Raw genomic sequence first — 19,563 nt, 5'->3', positions numbered from 1 at the left:
AAAAGTGACTACAAGCAGTTCCCGAATTACAAACATCCGACTTACAAACAACTCATACTTACAGACAGAGAAGGGAGACAACAGGGATTGAGAGGAAATCTACCCCTAGGAAGGGAAATTCACTCCTGTAATGCCGCGTGTACACGAGCGGACTTTTCGGCAGACTTGGTCTGGCGGACCGGACTCCGTCGGACAATTCGTTCGTGTGTGGGCTCCAGCGGACTTTTTTTTCCCAAAAGTCCGACGGACCTAGAAATAAAACATGTTTCAAATCTTTCCGACGGACTCGAGTCCAGTTGAAAAATCCGCTTGTCTGTATGCTAGTCTGACAGACTAAAACCGACGCTAGGGCAGCTATTGGCTACTGGCTATCAACTTCCTTATTTTAGTCTGGTTGTACGTCATCATGTACAAATCCGTCAGACTTTGGTGTGATCGTGTATAGGCAAGTCTGTTCTTTAGGAAAGTCCGTTGGAAGTCCGCCGAATGTCCGTCGGATAGACCGTCGGACCAGTCCGGTCGAAAAGTCAGCTCGTGTGTACGCGGCATAATAGTTATCATGGGAAAAAGGTGTCTCCACTGAAGCTTTATCACCAATCGTGGTTTCCACAACAACCCAAAATTTTCAAAATCCAATTGTCACAGGGACAAAAAGTGAGGTGAAATCTTTTGATTAGGGGCACAGACAGCAAAATGTTACAGGGGTGTTAACCCTTCCTTATGCTATCCAAAAAAATATATTTTTTGGTCTGGGGTTACAGTGCTTTGAAAAAGTATTCATACCCCTTGAAATTTTCCACATTTTGTCATGTTACAACCAAAAATGTAAATGTATTTTATTGGGATTTTATGTGATAGACCAACACAACGTGGCACATAATTGTGAAGTGGAAGGAAAATGATAAATGGTTATCAAATGTTTTTTTACACATAAATATCTGAAAAGTGCGGCATGCATTTGTATTCAGTCCCCTTTACTCTGATATCCCCAACTAAAATCTTATGGAACCAATTGCCTTCAGAAGTTACCCAAGTAGTAAATAAAGTCCACCTGTGTGTAATTTAATTTCAGTATAAATACAGTTGTTCTTTTAAGCCCTCAGAGGTTTGTTAGAAAACCTTAGTGAACAAACAGCATCACGAAGGCCAAGGAACACACCAGGACAGGTCAGGGATAAAGTTGTGGAGAAGATTAAAGCAGGGTTAAGTTATAAAAAAAATCCCAAGCTTTGAACATCTCAAGGAGCACTGTTCAATCCATCATCCAAAAATGGAAAGCATATTGCACAAATGAAAGCCTACCAAGACATGGCCATCCACCTAAACTGACAGGCCGGGCAAGAAGAGCATTAATCAGAGAAGTAGCCAAGAGGCCCATGGTAACTTTGGAGGAGCTGCAGAGATCCACAGCTCAGGTGGGAGAAACTGTCTACAGGACATCTATTAGTTGTGCACTCCACAGATCTGTCCTTTATGGAAGAGTGGCAAGAAGAAAGCCATTGTTGAAAGAAAGCCATAAGAAGTCCTGCTTGCAGTTTGCAAGAAGCTATGTGGGGGACACAGCAAACATGTGGAAGAAGGTGCTCTGATCAGATGAAACCAAATTTGAACTTTTTGGCCTAAAGGCAAAGCAGTATGTGTGGCGGAAAACTAACACTGCACATCACCCTGAACACCCCATCCCCACTGTGAAACATGGTGGTGGCAGCATCATGTTGTTGGGATGCTTTCCTTCAGCAGGGAAAGGGAAGCTGGTCAGCGTTGATAGGAAGATGGATGGAGCCAAATACAGGGCAATCTTAGAAGAAAAACTGTTCGAGTCTGCAAAAGACTTGAGACTGGGGCGGAGGTTGACCTTCCAGCAGGACAACGACCCTAAACAAAAAGCCAGAGCTATAATGGAATGATTTAGATCAAAGCATATTCATGTGTTAGAATGGCCCAGTCAAAGACCTAAATCCAATTGAGAATCTGTGGCAAGACTTTGAAATTGCTGTTCACAGACGCTCTCCATCCAATCTGACAGAGCTTGAGCTATTTTGCAAAGAAGAATGGGCAACAATATCACTCTCTAGATGTGCAAAGCTGGTAGAGACATCCTCCGAAAGTCTTGCAGCTGTAATTGCAGCGAAAAGTGATTCTACAAAGTATTGACTCAGGGGGGCTGAATACAAATGCACGCCAGACTTTTCACATATTTGTAAAAAAAAATTGAAAACCATTTATCATTTTCGTCCCACTTCACAATTATGTGTCACTTTGTGTTGGTCTATCACATAACATCCCAATAAAATACATGTTTTTGGTTGTAACATGATAAAATGTAGAAAATTTCAAGGGTTATGAATAATTTTTCAAGGCACTGTACACTGAAAAAAAAAAATACTTGTTTCAACTTACATACAAATTCAATTTAAAGTGACTGTAAAGTCTCGTTTTTCAAAAACAAAACAAAAAAACAAATATGTTATACTTACCTCCTCTGTGCAGTTGGTTTTGCACAGAACAGCCTGGATCCTCCTCTTCTTGGGTCCCTCTTCGGTGCTCCTGCCTCCCCTTCCTGTCGACTGACCCCGCAACAAGCAGCTTGCTATGGGGGCACCCGAGCCGAGTCACGGCTCCGTGTGTCCATTCAAACACGGAGCCCCGACCCGGCCCTTCTCGCCCCTGATTGGCTAACTGGCTTTGATCAATGGCACCACTGCTGTGTCTCAGCCAACCAGGAGGAGAGTCCCGGACGACTATGATACTCGTGGACATCGCTGAAGAGAGAAGGGGCTCAGGTAAAAAATTAGGGGGTGCTAAGGAGGGTGCTACACACAGAAGGTTTTTTTTATCTTAATGCATAGAATGCATTAAGATAAAAAAAAAACTTCTGTCTTTAAAACTCCTTTAATCAATTGAAAATTCTGTTAAGGGAAAAAGTGAGGAGCCCACATCCCTAGTTTATGACCCAAACAAAAAGAACCCTCTACGTGGGACTTTTTAGGGCATCCATAACTTCAATGGTATATAAAAAATATATATTTTATTGAAAAAGGTTAAAAATATGTTCCACAACAAAATACAATATAAGAAGAGATGTAATTAACATAACAGATAACCATTAGATCAGTCAACACATTTGGTTTGATGAAGAATATATTATCCCAACGCGTTTCAAATGTTAACAACTTTAAGTATTTTCTTCTTCATGGGCAATTATGAGTCAAAAGATAGTTATGCGGTAGGGTGAGAGAAATTGCATATAAAACTACATCAATACTTTAAAAGGGAAAGTTTATCCTTTGCTGCTGTAGGTCACAAGAGAAGCGGTAAACGGGGGGGGGGGGGCCACGAGAGCCCCCAACCCCCCCCAGCCACTGAGAGATAAGAAGTCCCCACCACGTGGTGCCTATTAGTTGTACAGCGTTAGCCCAACTTGAGTTTCCTAAAAATGTAGAGAGGCACAGAAAGGTATCCTAATAATAGGAAATCAAGTCCATTGGAAGACAGGGTTCACTGAGATAGGGATATTACTTCTAAAAACGTATTGAAGTTTGAACCATTTCTCAAGAAGGGGTGAGAGTATAAAGCAAAATCAATCTTGATATTCAGCAAATATCTGAGGGATATCAAATAGCCCCAATTGGAATGCCTCTGGAATCCAAAACCTGCTTGGCAGCAGTGGAGCAACAACAAACCAAATGTGTTGACTGATCTAATGGTTATCTGTTATGTTAACTGCACATCTTATATTGTATTTTGTTATGGAACAAATTTTTTATCTTTTTCAATAAAATATATATTTTTATATACCATTGAAGTGATTGATGCCCTAAAAAGTCCCATATAGAGGGTTCTTGTTTGTTACAACTCCTTTAGGAATAAACCTACAGAACCTACTGCCTGTAAATAAGAACACCTTTGATTAAAAAGATGAATAAAACAAAACAAATTAGCTGTGCTTCACAGTGTGGCAAAAATAAAAAAAATAGAACTGGTCACGTTCAGCAGGAGATACCGCCTTCCACCATGCCCCATTAAGATAGGTGGAACCTCGTCACAACCTTGATGTAACCACATTCAATGGGCATGGTTGTGGTGTGGTGAGAAGAGATTTCAGTTTCAAAAAATCCCTCTTCCAACAGGTAAGCGGGAGGTGGCCAGTCACTGCTGACAAAGCGATCCACCAGGGACTCTGAGTCAGCAGCTAGGCCCATGTGAAAGAGGCTTAAGAGTGTAATGGATTTAACGTTTTCTTCCATCAAAAGTCACTGGATAGGAGTAACCAGTTTGTCACTTAAGAGTTGTGGGAACCACATTTTTGGCAACAAACTCTTGTATTTCCCCTTTCTTCCCAGTGAAATCCCTGAAAATGATGTTTTATAAAATTGTTGTGCCACTGACAGTACCAAACTATATTAGAATTAGGTCTTGACTGCCTGTCATCTACCTCCATGTTTTGAAAATAATGTATTTTCTGTGTCTGTAAGAAAGATTTCACCTTACTTCCTGGTCTTTTTGACCCCTCGTCACTGGTACAGGAAATAAGGAACATCTCTCCAACAAAAACACAAACAACCATGAAAATCAGTCAGGAGTTCTACCCCTTAAAGTGGATGTAAACTCCATTCATGAAATCTGACCTGGGGACATATATCTGTAGTGTCTACTTCTCTCTCTCTCCGAAGCTCTAGGTCCCATGTCTTTCTGCTGCTCTGTTCCTGTTATCAGCATAACTTCTGACAAGCTCTCCGACACAGGAGATAAAACCAGCTGGAAATTTGTGTTGGGGAGGGTGATCAGAGACAGATAAGCAGAGAGATGGTCTATTTAGACTGCAGCTATGCAAGTTTCTTCTTTCCTCTGCCTATGTGCAGGGGGGGGTGCATTTCCTCCAATCAGCTCTCACACAGTGTATACCCAGACTCCACACTATGTACACTTTTTAAAGAATGTAGAAAGCTGAAGACAGCAGATATACATGTAAAACTTATGTAGGGAGATTTTTTTCATCCCTGTGTATCATCTGAGGCTCACTTCGCTGGGTATATGTGAGGGTTTACATCCACTTTAACTACCAGGGCATTCGTAGCTCAAACCTAATGTAACATAACTCAAAATGTAAAAGGGTTTTATTGCTGTCTGGGTCAACTAACGAATTTGCACTAACTTCCTGTGTCAGGAACCACTGTTTCTGGGAAAAGAATGGAGGTGAAGTCGCCTTTAATGGTGACAAAGAGCAATAAACATCTGACAAACGTTTTATTCTTTGTCAGAACAAAATGTTACCACTGTTCTCCTGCTAACAGTAGTGGGCAGAGAGTATACTACCCACAACAACAGAGATTTTACCTATATACCATGATCAGAGAACATCAGAGATCACTTCTTTATTTACTATAAACAGCAAAAAGTTGAATTTTCTGTGCTGGACTTTTTTGTTAACATTTTTTTTACAAAGTAGCAATTTATTTCCTCTAAAACTGAAACTTTGGCACATTTATTATCAGGACACATGTAACTGAATAAACTAAATCTTTATTATGGTCTCTTACCTGCATTCCAGCCAGTGCATGTTGGGCCAGCTTGATATTTTTTGACTCCAAAGCAAGTTGAAGGGGAAAAAGGCACTTTTCCCTAAACAAAAACATTATGAAAGAAAGAATGATTAGATATACTCTAAGTCAGAGTTGTCAAACTCAATTTAATTGAGGGCCACATCAGTAGTATGGTTCTCTCAATAGATGGGCTTTACCTGGGGTGCACTACATAAAGAGTGTAGAATTCAGGGGTGCGCTGTGTACAGAATGCAGGGTTTAGGGGTGTGCTATGCCCAGTGTGCAGTCCTAACCTCCCAGAAAAAGACCCCCCCCCCCCCAAGCTTCCCCACATCTCTCTCTCTCTCTCTCCTACCTGGCCCAGCTAGTACCTCCCTGTGTAGGCAGCTCTACTACCCGTGTATTTGGCTCTGGTACCTTCCTGAGTAGGTGGCTCTGCCTCTCTTTGCAGGGAGACTGTTCTCTCTGAGATTCTGGAGATCTGTCCCCATCCATCTGTCAGTCCTGGGAGACAATGAGAGCAAAGCTGACCCTTGTAAACACAGGAGACCTCAGGGGTCATTTACTAAAGGCAGATCCACTGTGCACTACCGTAGTTGCCGTAGATCTGAGGGGGACATGCAAGGAAAATAAACAGAATATTTGCTTGCGCACGATTGGATGATAGAAATCAGCAGAGCTTCCCCTCAGATCTACAAGACTGCAGTGCACAGTGGATTTGCCTCTAGTAAATCAACCCCATTGTGTTTGACATATGTGCTCTAGATGAAATGAAAATTCAGTGTCTGATGGAAGGTCCCATATAAAACTGAAGTCAACACATAATTTGCAACAAACTAACACAAACTTCTACTAAGCAGATTATATGCGGAATATGTAATTGCAGATCAGGAGAGATAGATAGATAGATAGATAGATAGATAGATAGATAGATAGATAGATAGATAGATAGATAGATAGATAGATAGATAGATAGATAGATAGATAGATAGATAGATAGATAGATAGATAGATAGATAGATAGATAGATAGATAGATAGATAGATAGATAGATAGATAGATAGATAGATAGATAGATAGATAGATAGGTTTATTTAGTAGAGATAACAAAAAGTACAATTATTATGTGCAAGGTGAAAGAACCCAACCTACTACAGTATTGTTTTACTGACCTGAGTATATAGTAAACTGAAATCTGATTAGAAGCTATAGGTCACTGCATTTTGGAGGCCTTTAATAAGGGATGCACTTCAGACAAAACTACAACCTTAATATGAATTCAGGAACATGACTTGGTAGTCCACGACTTTCCTTTTTCATAAGCTGGAAAGCAACTGAGCACCCAACTACTCAAAACTGCCTTATTGCTAGAAATCAGGCCCGGATCTAGCCTGTCTGATGTGGGGTACAGTAAAAATGTTGAGGTGGTGGAGGATGGGGTTGGCAGGGCAGTGTACAGGATCAGCAGTTTGTAGGCCAGTGTACCAGTGCTATTCGTTTTTAGGAGAGCATACAGTGGTCAGCTGGGCAGTGTACAGTGGGTCAGCAGGGGAGTGCACAGGAATTGGTAAGGCAGTGGGCGACCGCTGGTAGGAGAGAGGACAGGGGTGACCGCTAGCAGGAGAGAGGACAGGGGTGACTGCTGACATGGCACTCAGCATTGCTCCCATCCCTGCACTGTACATACACAGCCTGAGCCCAGACAGCGAGAAATTCCTCCTCCACTCTTTCCCACGCAACACAGAGCTAAAATTTAATTCTCTTTCGCACAACTAGGATCTGCACTGTGGGGTTGATTTACTAAAGGCAAAAAGACTGTGCACTTCGGAAAGTGCAGCTGCACACGACAAGAGCAGTTGCTCCAGAGTTTAGTAAATGAGCAGAAGCTCTGTTGACTTTCATCAACCAATCATGTGCAAGCAAAAATGCTGTTTTTTTTTTTTTTTTTTTCCTTGCATGTGTTTGGGTATTCTTTGCAAAGTGAAGCTTTACCTCATTTACTAAGCTCTGGAGCAACTGCACTTGCAGAGTGCAATTGCATTTTCCAAGGTGCACAGTCTATTGGCCTTTAGTAAATCAACCCCTATGTGTAGTTGGTGACTATGTTGCACTTCTGACCTGTAAAATTACCTGGTCAGAATGGCAGTGCAGCTGTAGTAACCAGCTACACACAGTGCAGCAGATTGTAGCTACTCTGTGTTGTGTGGGGAGGAGCCGAGGAGGAAATCCTGCTGCCTAGGTTGTGAGTGGGAAGCTTTGGGGGGGGGGGGGGGCGCACAACTGAAATCTGGAGCCCACCCCAGCCCCTCCCTAGATCCGGCTATGCAAAAAAAAAAAAAAAATGGTATTGGAGATATTTTAAAGACATAACTACATAGTTGCCGGCCAGATATTATATACTGCAATGTCCTAACTATCTCAGAAAGCGGAACCCCTATAGAACACACGTGAGAAGTTTCCTGCAATCTTACTCCACTGGAAGAACATAAAAAACTCAAATTATGGTAAGTGTAATGGTCTATGACTAAAGCCCCATACACACTATCAGATTTTCTGCTGATTTTTGTCTTCAGATTTACCAAAACCATATAATATGAGGTCAAACCTTAGGAGTTTCAATTTGTATGCGATCAGGCAGGCCCGTGCACTACATGGTTTTGGTAAGTCTGAAGACAAAAATCAGCAGAAAATCTGATAGTGTGTATAGGGCTTAATACGTTTCTTCTAGCAGACAGGAACCAGGGTAGCAGATTTGGATTGATATTGCTTGCATACCCACTAATGGTTCCACTGAGTAATTAGAAAGCATTGAAGTCATCAGTTGGTACATTGTTATGTCCAGAAAACAGAAATCTGGATATCTGCCCGCAGGCTCGAAGGTCAGCAATAATGCAGCAGAAAAGTGACTCCCAGAGATCAATGATAGCAACTGTAAAATAATGGCATTATGACTGCAGAGTCTGTTTTAAACCAGCCATTAATGAGAGGTTGATTTAAAAACGTATTAAATGTGCACCTAAAAACTTAACTTTTTAATAAAAATTGAGTGAGTAAACAGTCTCGCTAGACTGGAATATATAAAGCGTATATACAGAAGAGCTTTTTTTTTTTTTTTTTTTTTTTTATATATATAGGATAAAACTCATATTGGGTTTTTATCACTTTATATCATCCAACTGAGACGACCTACCCCATGACAATAGTCACAGAGATAGAAAGTGATGGGGAGTCCAATATTTATTGTCACTAGGATATCTTCCAGTGGGGGAAACAGTTCTGATGGCATCTGTCTAAGAAAATATTTAAATATTTCCCTTCATTTACTGTTGGGTCTCCAGTGCAAGAAGTACGTTTGGAAATCTCCCTAATGTGTGCACAGAATAAAGAGCGGTCAGAGGTTTTAACAATTAAATGCTCTAGCCAAAAACTCCAACCAGCAAGCTTAGTAAAATATACAGTACAGCCAGCTGTGGCTTCTACCATGGGGAAAATAGGGGCTACTAACTGTATGGGCCCTCTGATCTTCTAGATTGTAAGCTCTAATGAGCAGGGCCCTCTGATCCCTCCTGTATTGATTTGTATTGTAACTGTCCTGTCTGCCCCCATGTTGTAAAGCTCTGTGCAAACTGTTGGCGCTATAGAAATCCTGTATAATATAATAACTGGAGCACCCAATTTAACTGGTTTTACCTAGAAAATAAAAGGTCAGCATGATTTTTTATAGGGATTACTGCAGTGCATCTTATGTGAACGTTGCAGAAAATCATTTTCTTTTTATAAAATTATTGGAACATTGGATGGCAAAAGTGGATGCCCTCTGCTTACCTGTTGTGGGGGTCCCAGAACATTTGCAATGATGACCATAAAATAGAATCTTGTGCTACTGCTACTATTTGGAATACTACAGTTCCTGAAGTCCCCAGCACTGGTCCATATATAATAGAATAGCCTTGTGCAGATATTTTGATCAGTAAAGCAATACGCCAATGTTCTTTGTCCAAATAGCATTATAATGTTTCAAAGCTTTGCAAGGTCAGACGCGTAGGTGAAAGAAAAAAAAGTGAGATGACTCAAAGCTAGGATTCTCCTATTAGAATTCTGTACTTGCCATTTAAAAAAAGATTCTCATAAGCAAGAGTGCTGCAGTCAGTGCTCATTGTAGCTAAGGTGCTCTACACAGGGAGCCATAACAGCTTGTATGTTGCAAAGGCTAGAAACTTGCTTGAATTCCACTGGAGTATTAATTTTCTCAAAGTGGCAAACTCATTAGAAATCAGGGTTAATCATCAGTTACATATGCATAGGTGATTGCTCCCCGCATACCTGCAAGTTAGCTTCCAGATCTCAAAGTTGTATTTACTTTTTTTTTAAAACAACCATTATGTGCTTTCACCATGCGGCAGAAAGTGGTAAGACTAGTGATTGGTGTGCAATTTGCTGTCTCAAATGAAATGCTCATCACCTGCAACCGGGTCCCAATTATCATTTTTGTATCCTCCCGCTCATCCAGCAGTTCCTGTAATCTGTGGAATTTTAGGCTAGGTTCACAACTAGCTGTTTCCTACGTGTTGCGTTTGCACAGGCACAGCAGTCCATTAATTTGAATAGGCTGCTGTACCTGTGGGAAACACACGAAAAAGGTCTGTGCACCTTTTCAAAATCGCAGATGCACTGAAACAGCATAGTGCTTTTGCAACATGTGTTTTTTTGTTTTTTTTTTAAATCCTCCTCTTCTGGGGTACCTCAGCGGCACTTCTGGCTCCTCCTCTTCTCGAGTGCCCGTTGGAGAGCCGCTCTCCCTCGGGGCACTTGTGCGGGCGCGTTCCCGTATCCTGCTGCTGCGTCCATTGACACAGACAGCAGGACTCGACCCCGACCCCGGCTCACATGTCATTGGATTTGATTGACAGCAATGAGAGCCAATAGCTGCGCTGCTATCAATCTATCCAATCAGGACCCGAGACACCGGCTGGAGCTGTCGTGCTTGTCCCCGTCGCTGAAAAGGGGGGCTCTGAGGGGACTGCTGCATCACAGGAGGTTTTTCACCTTAATGCATAGAATGCATTTTTTAAAGTCAGCAGCTACAGACACTGTTGCTGATCTTTAATAAGGACACTTGCCTGTCCAGGGAGCCTGTGATGTCGTGACCCAGCCCCCCCCCCAGGGCTGTCAATCCGTCCATTAGATCGTTTGCAGGCACAGTCATTTTAACTAAGGGAAACCTTAGTTACCAAGGCTCAACTGCCGGTTTCCTACTGCGCATGTGCGAGACGCGTGGAGCTTTGTGAATGGCCAACTTGTCTTCTGGGACACAAACAGGTCCCAGAAGACGGGGGGGCTCGCCGCACAAGAGGACATGACGACCTGCGCCACAGCCCGGCTAGAACAGAAGTACACTTGGTACTTCAAAAAAGGTAATAAAGAAAAAAAAATAAAAATATCCAAAAACGAGGAGTGGAGAGGTGGTCTTTAGTTTAAGACCACCTTTCAAAAGTGGGTGGAACTCCGCTTTAAGGTGAAAAACCTTGAGGGTTTACAACCCCTTTAATATAAAAAAAAAACCTTCTGTGTGTAGCAGCCGCCCCAGCACCTCACTTACTTACCTGGGCCCCATCTCTCTCCAGGGATGTCCACGAGTGTCTTAGCCATCCGGGACTCTCCTCCTGATTGGCTGAGACACAGCAGCGGCGCCATTGGCTCCTGCGGCTGTCAATCAAAATCAGTTAGCCAATCAGGGGAAAGAGGGGGCGGGTCAGGGTTCCGTGGTCTGAATGTGACTCGACTCGGGTGCCCCCATAGCAAGCTCCTTGCTGTGAGGGCACTCGACAGGAGGGAGGGGCAAGGAGCAGCGAAGAGGGACCCGGGAAGAGGAGGATCCAGGCTGCTCTGTACAAAACCACTACACAGAGGGGTTAAGTGTAACATGTTTGTTATTTTTACTTTTTTTAAACAAGACTTTACAATGCCTGCCCCCCCCCCCATCTACTAAAGAGCAGCGAGTGTGGGCACATTTTCGATTTACACACATGCTCACACCCACATAAGTGTGAACCTAGTCTTACACTTCCTCCTCATTTTGAACCTTGTCAATTTTTTATTCCTCTCGTCGTGGGGTGATGTTCCCTTCAATAAGTGATATGCATCAGCACCCTATTGGGGACCCCATCCGGTGTGTGATATCACTCCAGTAATGTCACACTATTTCAGGAGCTCCATACATGTAGCTTGCAAAGTTTGATCATACTGGGCCATGTTACTTCTGGCTTCTTATGCATTTGACCCATGAAGTGGAGGCGGATGTCACAACCACTCCAGATGTCCTGAATTTTAACTCACTGAGCAGACAACTCACATCTACATTAACACATCTGGTATATAGCACATTGAGCATGCATAGTAGAGCATATCATAGTCTCAATGTCTTGCATTGCACCTCACCATTTGCATCCTGGACTATCAAAATCACCTCTGTTAAAAAAAAAAAAAAAAAAAAGCTCGCTATCAGGTCAATCTGTATCTGTTCAGTTTCTCACATGCAGTCCCTCTCTAACAAGAAATCCCCCTAACAAGGCAGTCTTTTTGAGCAAGGCAGTCTCTCAATTTGCTCCCTGCATAAAAAGGACAGTCTTCAGGACAGTCTCTCTGTAACAGTTCATATTTCCTTTTTCTCCCTCTTAAAAGAAAGAACAAGGCGATTTGCTAAAGTGACATAAAGTGAATGCTCACAGACAAAATATACATATAAAACCTTGTTCAGTCAGGCAGGTATAAAATAATGTATGAAAATATTTCACATATATGATTTGCAGACTGCATCAGAGCTCAAGTTTCTTTTCATATGGCTAACATTAACTGTCTTGCTTAAAGTGGAACTACACTGCATCTGAGCACTACAAACCAAAAACGCTGTTTAATTCATTTTTAACATTCAAAAGCAAACTCCCTCAACCATCTGTGTCTCCGTGCTTTATTTTGCTGAAAAATAAATTAACCCCCCCCCCTAGCATTTCTTGTCGTGGCCATCTTGAGTAAGGGCAGGTGATTCACTTAGCATTTGCTTCCTGGAATAAATCTGCCCTTAACATAGGCACGCTAAAGCTGAGTAAACCCCTCCTGAAGACTCCTAGGAAGTGGGACTTGATTCAACTAAGCATGGAAACCAGGAGTAGCAAAAAATGTAAAAAAAAAAAAAAAAAGGAGTTTAACACCAGTGAATATAATATACTTTCCTATCTCTATACTAATGCTAGAAGAACAGAGATTAAAAAAAGTCAGTGTTGATTGAGAGAGTGAAGTTCTGCTTTAAGGGCCAGTTCACATCACAAAAACTCAGTCCGGATGCGTTTCTGTATGCACGTTTTTGATACGTTCTGTTTTTTTTGGGTTTTTTTTCCGCACCCCTCAGTTGCTCTTTATCTTAAGTGACTCATTCCAGCTCCCTTTGTGTTTTGGTCCTCTCATTTGAGCAAAGTACAGTCCTAAATGAAACAATACTTAACCCAGAAGGCTAAGAAAAACCTATATCACTGGTGCAATCAGTACTGAATATATGCTAGATGTTAAAGTGGAGTTCCACCCCCGCATGAAAAAATTTAAAGCCAGCAGCTACACATGCTGTAGCTGCTGACTTAACAATAGGACACTTACTTCTCCTGGAATCCAGCGATGTCAGCACCCCAGCCGATGTTCCCATCAGCTCTCAGGTGCTGCCGCTGCAATAGCCTGTAAGGGAACCCGGCAGTGAAGCCTTGCGGCATCACAGCTGGTTCCCTAGTACGCATGCGCGAAGCGTGCTGCACTCTCTAAATAGCTCGTTGGCGGGGGAAGGAGGAGGGGGGGCTGGACTTTTGACATACCTCGCCACGGTGAGGCCTGATGGAAGTAGGGACAGGTACCTGTCAAAAACAGATACCCGCTACCCCCCCCCCCCCCCCCGAAAGGTGCCAAATGTGGCACTGGAAGGAGGGGGGAGACAGATAAGCAGAGCTTCCACTTTTGGCAAAGAGAAAGGGAGACATGAGGCAACTCTGATATCCAACTTTTAAACACTTCGGGACTATACAAGATGCTTTCAAATATTCACTCATACGAATAAAATATAATTGGTAAAATGCAAATGATCAGAAATAAAACTGACACATAGAAATAATATGATCAGCTAGCAAAGATATAATGTAATTAGGAGAAATAATGTTTTGTCAGATTCATGTTTTCTTACCTCAGTTGGTATGGCTGGATCTTTGTTACACCTTCTGGGGCATCTAGGACTTCTGTGGATGATAGTAAATTATGCATATGTAAATTACACAAATTTGTAAAGATGTCAAAGAAAACATACATATATTTAAGCAAACATAACTGTTGTGGTGGAAAAAAATAAATAAACTGCCACTGTAATCTAGTTGCATGCATGCCCTTGTGTAATAAAAAGGTCAGCAAAAGGGACCACTGAAGACTTTAGGTGACATAGAATATTGATACTCTCAGAAGCTGGGGACTATTCTTCCGCAATGTATCAATGTTCTGCAGAACAGGGGAGAAGCAAGTAATCAGCTTCTACTTTACAGGTATGTGCTTGAATAAGATGTTTGACTTTTGTGACAAGGCCTCTTAAAGTAGGAATTCTGTGATTTGGCCTTCCCTAGGCAGCCTCACTGACAAATTATGAAGCACTGGATGGGATCAAGGCATCAACTCCCTAGCTGATACTAGTACAGTATAGTGTCAAGGTTCTTGAAAAACCCCAGAAAAAAAATGTTTGCAACGTATTGTAGTAGCAGTAAAATCTATTTAACTCCACAACAGGTACAGTTGAGGTCAACATACAATACAATAATTATATATGACAATAGCTAGGGAGGAGACAGACACTTCATAAAGGCAGTTTGTCTCAACTTGGAGCATTTTTCCCTGCATTCCTCTTGCTGTTGCAGAGACAAGCTGCTGTTATGAAGCATCTGTCTCCTTCCTGGCTGTTGTCAGATCTGCCATGACAGTAAGGGAAGGGGTGCATGCCGGTGTCTTGCCGAGAAAGTTTCCTCGGCGGATAAGGACCCCCCCTGTACTGCGCAGGCGCAGCGCCTGCGCAGTACGAACCACTGTCAGCCGCCGAAGATAGCCGAAGCTCAAACTCTTCAATCAGCTGTACACGGCGCCTGCGCCCTAGGTCCAGGTTCCTTCCCCACCATCCAAGTGGACCTAGAGGGGGAATCAAAAAGAGCCGAGCGAAGCGAGGCCGTGCCCGAAGAGCGGCGAGCGAAGCGAGCCCGCGAGGGGCCCTCTTACAGGCGCCGTGTACAGCTGATTTTCAGCTATTCACCTTCGGCTATTTCCGCCAGATCCTACTGCGCAGGCCCTTATCCGCCGAGCGGAACTTTCTCGGCAGAACACCGGATCTCAAAGTTAGCGCATAAGCACCTAGCAACATGGGACAAAAGTACTACATGTTCTTTGTGCCATAGATGACAGGACAGTAAAAAAAAAAATATGATAGATCTTTAAGGGTAAACCCCCTTCAGCTGGTATCTTGAACTCCAATATCAAAACAATTAGGTAAAAACAAACAGTATAATGTATGAATCAGCAAAAAACATCTGCAGTCAACCAGTATATTCCTGACACATCATTAAAATAAAAGCCATTTTTCCTTAAAGTATGAACAGTTATAATCTCTGGACAGCAGTACTTGTAGGTTTGGATTCTCTGAAGCTTTTAGCATAAATCCTATAAAAGTGACAGTGAAAATGCTTTAATCTTCCATGTGTTATTATAATAAGAACATGTTTTAACAATTTTAATATATACATAACATTGATATATCAAGAACATGAATGTCAACAAAGTTTAAACGGGTAGGACAACTTTCATATTTAATGGATGGATTTTAGAAGTTTTGTACACACACTCTGATGGGGCCACTTCGATGGGCTTAAATGAGGACATGCGTGCCAAAGGACAAAAAGATAAGACTATTCCAAATCTCAGTATTTACATGCTAATAAAAATTAGATTATGACAAGTGCATATACTGTATTATTCCTGCACCGGAGAATGAAAATAAAAGCATGAAGGCTCTCCTCGTGTAAGCGTTACCTAAAGCCATTTTTTTTAGTTGTCACCTAAACAGGAATAGAGGGAAAAACTTCCAATTGGGAGACTTGTTGATGGGACAACTCAGAGGGACTTGCTTAATTTTGGAGAGAGTTCCTATTGCTTTACATTACTTCTAATGGACCGGAAGTGAAGAGAAATCCCCCATAGAAACCAAAGGCTAAAGGATAAAAAAAAAAAAAAAAAAAAAAACACACCACAAAAGGAAACTGGGCATTGCCTGCAGCCACCTGAAGGTCAGAATGTCTGAGTATCTGCCTGGTATAACACAAAGCCAGGTAGTAGCCTTGCAAACTAACAAAGGACTCATAATGCTGAAACAATAAGACGAACTCACAGATCTAGTAGGGTGTGCCATGACTGGTAAGCTTGAATGCTGGTCTGTCTGGGCCACCTAGAAATGGTAAAACAAGAAGCCGATGTACCCTTATGGGCACCTCCTGCATTAAAAAGGGAAATCACTGCTTCCTGAAGAAGCAGTGGATGGGACACAGACTCTCCCAGCCCAAACCATTGTGTAATGGAGGGAAATTTTCTGTTGGTAAACTGGAGCTAGGCAGGAGGACTGGAAAACAATGTCCTGACCGAGGCGATACTACCTTAGGGAAAAAAAGTCCTGGACCTCAAGCCCACCTTGTCCCTAGGCAACACCAGTGTTCTTTGCAGAACAAGGCTGCTGGTCAAAATAGACTGGCCAGATACCTGGCCCTTGAAAGTGTAGAGAACAGAACATTGGTCCAGCCCCAGCTGCAGGAAGGGAGGATCCATCCCAAGGAGAAACATTTAAGCTGTAGCACAGATACTCACACAAAATGAAGACATGAAGCATGCCTTCCATGTCTGATGATAGATGGGGAAAAAAAAAAAAAAAAAAAGGAATAGCCACTAATCCAACAGAGCCCAGATTGCATGACTTTCCAGCAGGATGTTCCAACACTGCAAGTTCCCTGCATTGACAGGGAGACCAAGACTCCTTTCTGGACCAACAGACTGGCATCCTTTTTGAGGATCTTCAGGAACATGAGAATGAAGGAAGGAATTCCTGAGCCAGCAGGCCTGAACAACCTGGCTCACAGTGCCAGAGAAACATAAGAGCCTCCAGGTAGACATCAGTGATGTTCACAGAAGTCAGAAAGTCTTCCTGGTGAAGGGAGATAATAAATAAATAAAGACATTCTGAACTTGAGATACATGATGTGGTGGATACCCCCTTTTGTGTATAGCAAGAGTGAACAAGATAGAGGAAAACCTTTAAAGCCATTCTGCCATAGGAATTGGGGCACTGATACTGTGATCAAAAAGACCCAAGAGGGCATGATGGGAGATCTGCTAATTTGTATGTCGATACAGGAAATTTGAAGGTGAGAGATCAAGGGTGGGATGTAAGGGACAAAAATCCAGATTGTAACATTTGGATATCACCTCCTACGCCCAGGAGACGTCTTATACGCGTACACACAATCGCACATTCCGACAACAAAATCCATGTTTTTTTTCCAGCGGATGTTGGCTCAAACTTGTCTTGCATACACACAGTCACACACATCTTGTCGGAAATTCTGAACGTCAAGAACGCGGTGATGTACAACACATACGACGAGCCAAGAAAAATGAAGTTCAATAGCCAGTGCGGCTCTTCTGCTTGATTCTGAGCATGCGCGGAATTGTGTACACACGATCAGAATTTCCAACAACAGATTTTGTTGTCGGAAAATTAGATGTCCAGATCTCAAATTTTGTTTGTCGGAAATTCCGATGGAGCCTACACACGGTCGGAATTTCTGACAACATGCTCCCATCGAACATTTCCGGTCGGAAAATCCAACCGTGTGTACGCGGCATAAGGGTGTTCCCACTCTGGAAAAAAGGGGACATACCTGCATGGGTGTCTTCAATATGCTTGTTTGCCAATATACTGGAAGCCAGGACTTTGCACAAAATAGCTGACACAGGTGGGTAAGTTTGTTAAAGAATCTATAGATTTTACTTGTCCAATTTCAGTTACTGTACATGACAAGAGTCCTTTCCCTTTATTGGAAGGTATATTCCTTATTTTGTGGAGGATCAATTGCACTCAGAGCCAATCTAGTTTTCACAGAGGATGTTCTCCTGTATACACTGTGGTGGTTATAGGGGGGTCTCAAATAGCTCTTTTTTTGTTTTTTATTGTTGTCATTTGTAGTTGTTGTTGCCATCTGTGTTCCAATTGGGCATATTAAAGCTGAATTTTAGGTACGAATATGCTTCCACACGGATCCGTAGGTATAGGACAAGCATGCTTACAAGTGTCTGAAACATATTGCGGTAAGGACACCTGCACCCATCCCAAGATTTAACCCTTGGCAGAATATGCAAAATAATTTTTAGGCATTACTTGGTGCTCTGCACCCATTAACACCATGTCCGTTGGACTGTATTGCTCAACATAGGCCCAATGCAATGACAAGCTGATACCCACTGCTTCCAATAAATCTAGGTCACACCAACAATCTGCGTTGATGTGCTCTGGGAGAAAACTGAACATACTGCATTTAAACACAGCCCAATACGCTGCAATGCACTACAATGTGTCACAGTACATTGCAGAGCGTATTAAGAAAACAAAGTATTTTGGCTTCTGCTGTGCAAAAAACCCTGCATTATTGCAACAGGTTAAGAGAAGTAAATTTCAACACATGTCAACTCAAGTGCATTTATCGCATGTCAGCAAACACCAAAGTCAACGCACATAGCTTTAGGCTGGCCATAGATGGCTTTATTCTGAGACAATTCCAGTCCTGCAATCACCACCCGACTCAACAAAAGCCAGTTAAAACTTGACTGAGCCAGGTTTACAATGATCCACCGAACAGTGACTGCATCATATTAGATGCATTCACCGTTTGCCAGCGCCACTTTATTCAGGAAGCCACAGGTGCCCTGGCTGCCTGAATACAAGCAATGCAGGATTGCTGAATACCTGCAATGGATCTTCCTCCATCCACATCGTTACTGTAGATGGGGGAATCAACTGATTTTCTCTCTCCATCAGCTTGTGGGCTGAAGGAGAGAAAATTGTGACATGTATGGCTACATTATGTCTTTACAGTGTAGCACTCGTGTTTGGACTTTTACTAGGAATCCAAATCCCTAAAATTATTAGATTTTGAGCTGGCAGCTGTTTCAGATAACAGGCACCTGGAGGTGTGCCCTAAGAGCCAGAAATTCTGTGGTGTTCTATAACCAAGAAACTGCACTACATGGTCATACTGTCCATGGTGGCCCACCTCTTTCATTCATTGGATTTCAGTTTTTTTCAATCTTGAAGGATTAGCATCACATGTGGGTCTATGGCAGACTGTAAAAAATGCAGTCTGCCTAGAAATGCCTACTACTCCAGACTGACTTCCATCCATCAAAGCTTGCATCAACTTTGGGGGCTTTTTAAAGTGGTCGTAAAAAGCACAAGGTTTTTTTAATCTTCATGCATTCCTCTCCTGGGACTTGCACTGCTGATTGGCTTATGGCAGCAGCAGGAGCCACTGGCTCCCCCTGCTGTCAATCACAGCTAGTGAGCCAATCAGGAGACGGAGGGGGTGGGGTGGGGCCGAGCTGCGGCTCTGTGTGAATGGACACACAGAGCTGCGGCTCGGGAGTGCACCTGCTTGGGTGCTCCCCATAGTAAGCTGCTTGCTGTTGGGGCACCCAGCAGGAGGGAGGAGCAAGGAGCGCCAGTGTGGGACTCGAGAAGAGGAGGATCCGGTCTGCTCTGTGCAAAATCATTACACAGGGCAGGCAATTATGACATGTTTGTTATTTAAAAAAAAAAAAAAAAAAAAAAAACAAGGCTTTAATATTGCTTTAAAGTACCACCGATGCAGAGTGCTGTAATGTTTTCAGGAAGCTACAGCATCTCACAAAAGTGAGTACA

At 42.6% G+C, this 19,563-nt stretch overlaps 1 protein-coding gene across 1 annotated transcript in view; it reads right to left on the bottom strand.

Annotated features, from left to right (window-relative positions):
• ARFGEF3 (ARFGEF family member 3) overlaps positions 1 to 19,563 on the bottom strand; it is a 187,563-nt gene that overhangs the window by 160,784 nt on the left and 7,216 nt on the right. Inside the window, exons 2-3 of the mRNA XM_073627360.1 lie at positions 13,762 to 13,813; positions 5,541 to 5,622 (exon numbers count right to left, since the gene is read on the bottom strand). Coding sequence (XP_073483461.1) covers positions 5,541 to 5,622; positions 13,762 to 13,813 — 134 coding nt within the window. The remainder of the gene's footprint in view (positions 1 to 5,540; positions 5,623 to 13,761; positions 13,814 to 19,563) is intronic.

Source organism: Aquarana catesbeiana, linkage group LG04 (assembly GCF_042186555.1).
Source record: "Aquarana catesbeiana isolate 2022-GZ linkage group LG04, ASM4218655v1, whole genome shotgun sequence".
NCBI lineage: Eukaryota > Metazoa > Chordata > Amphibia > Anura > Ranidae > Aquarana > Aquarana catesbeiana.
This window is presented reverse-complemented; position numbering and strand designations above follow the sequence as displayed.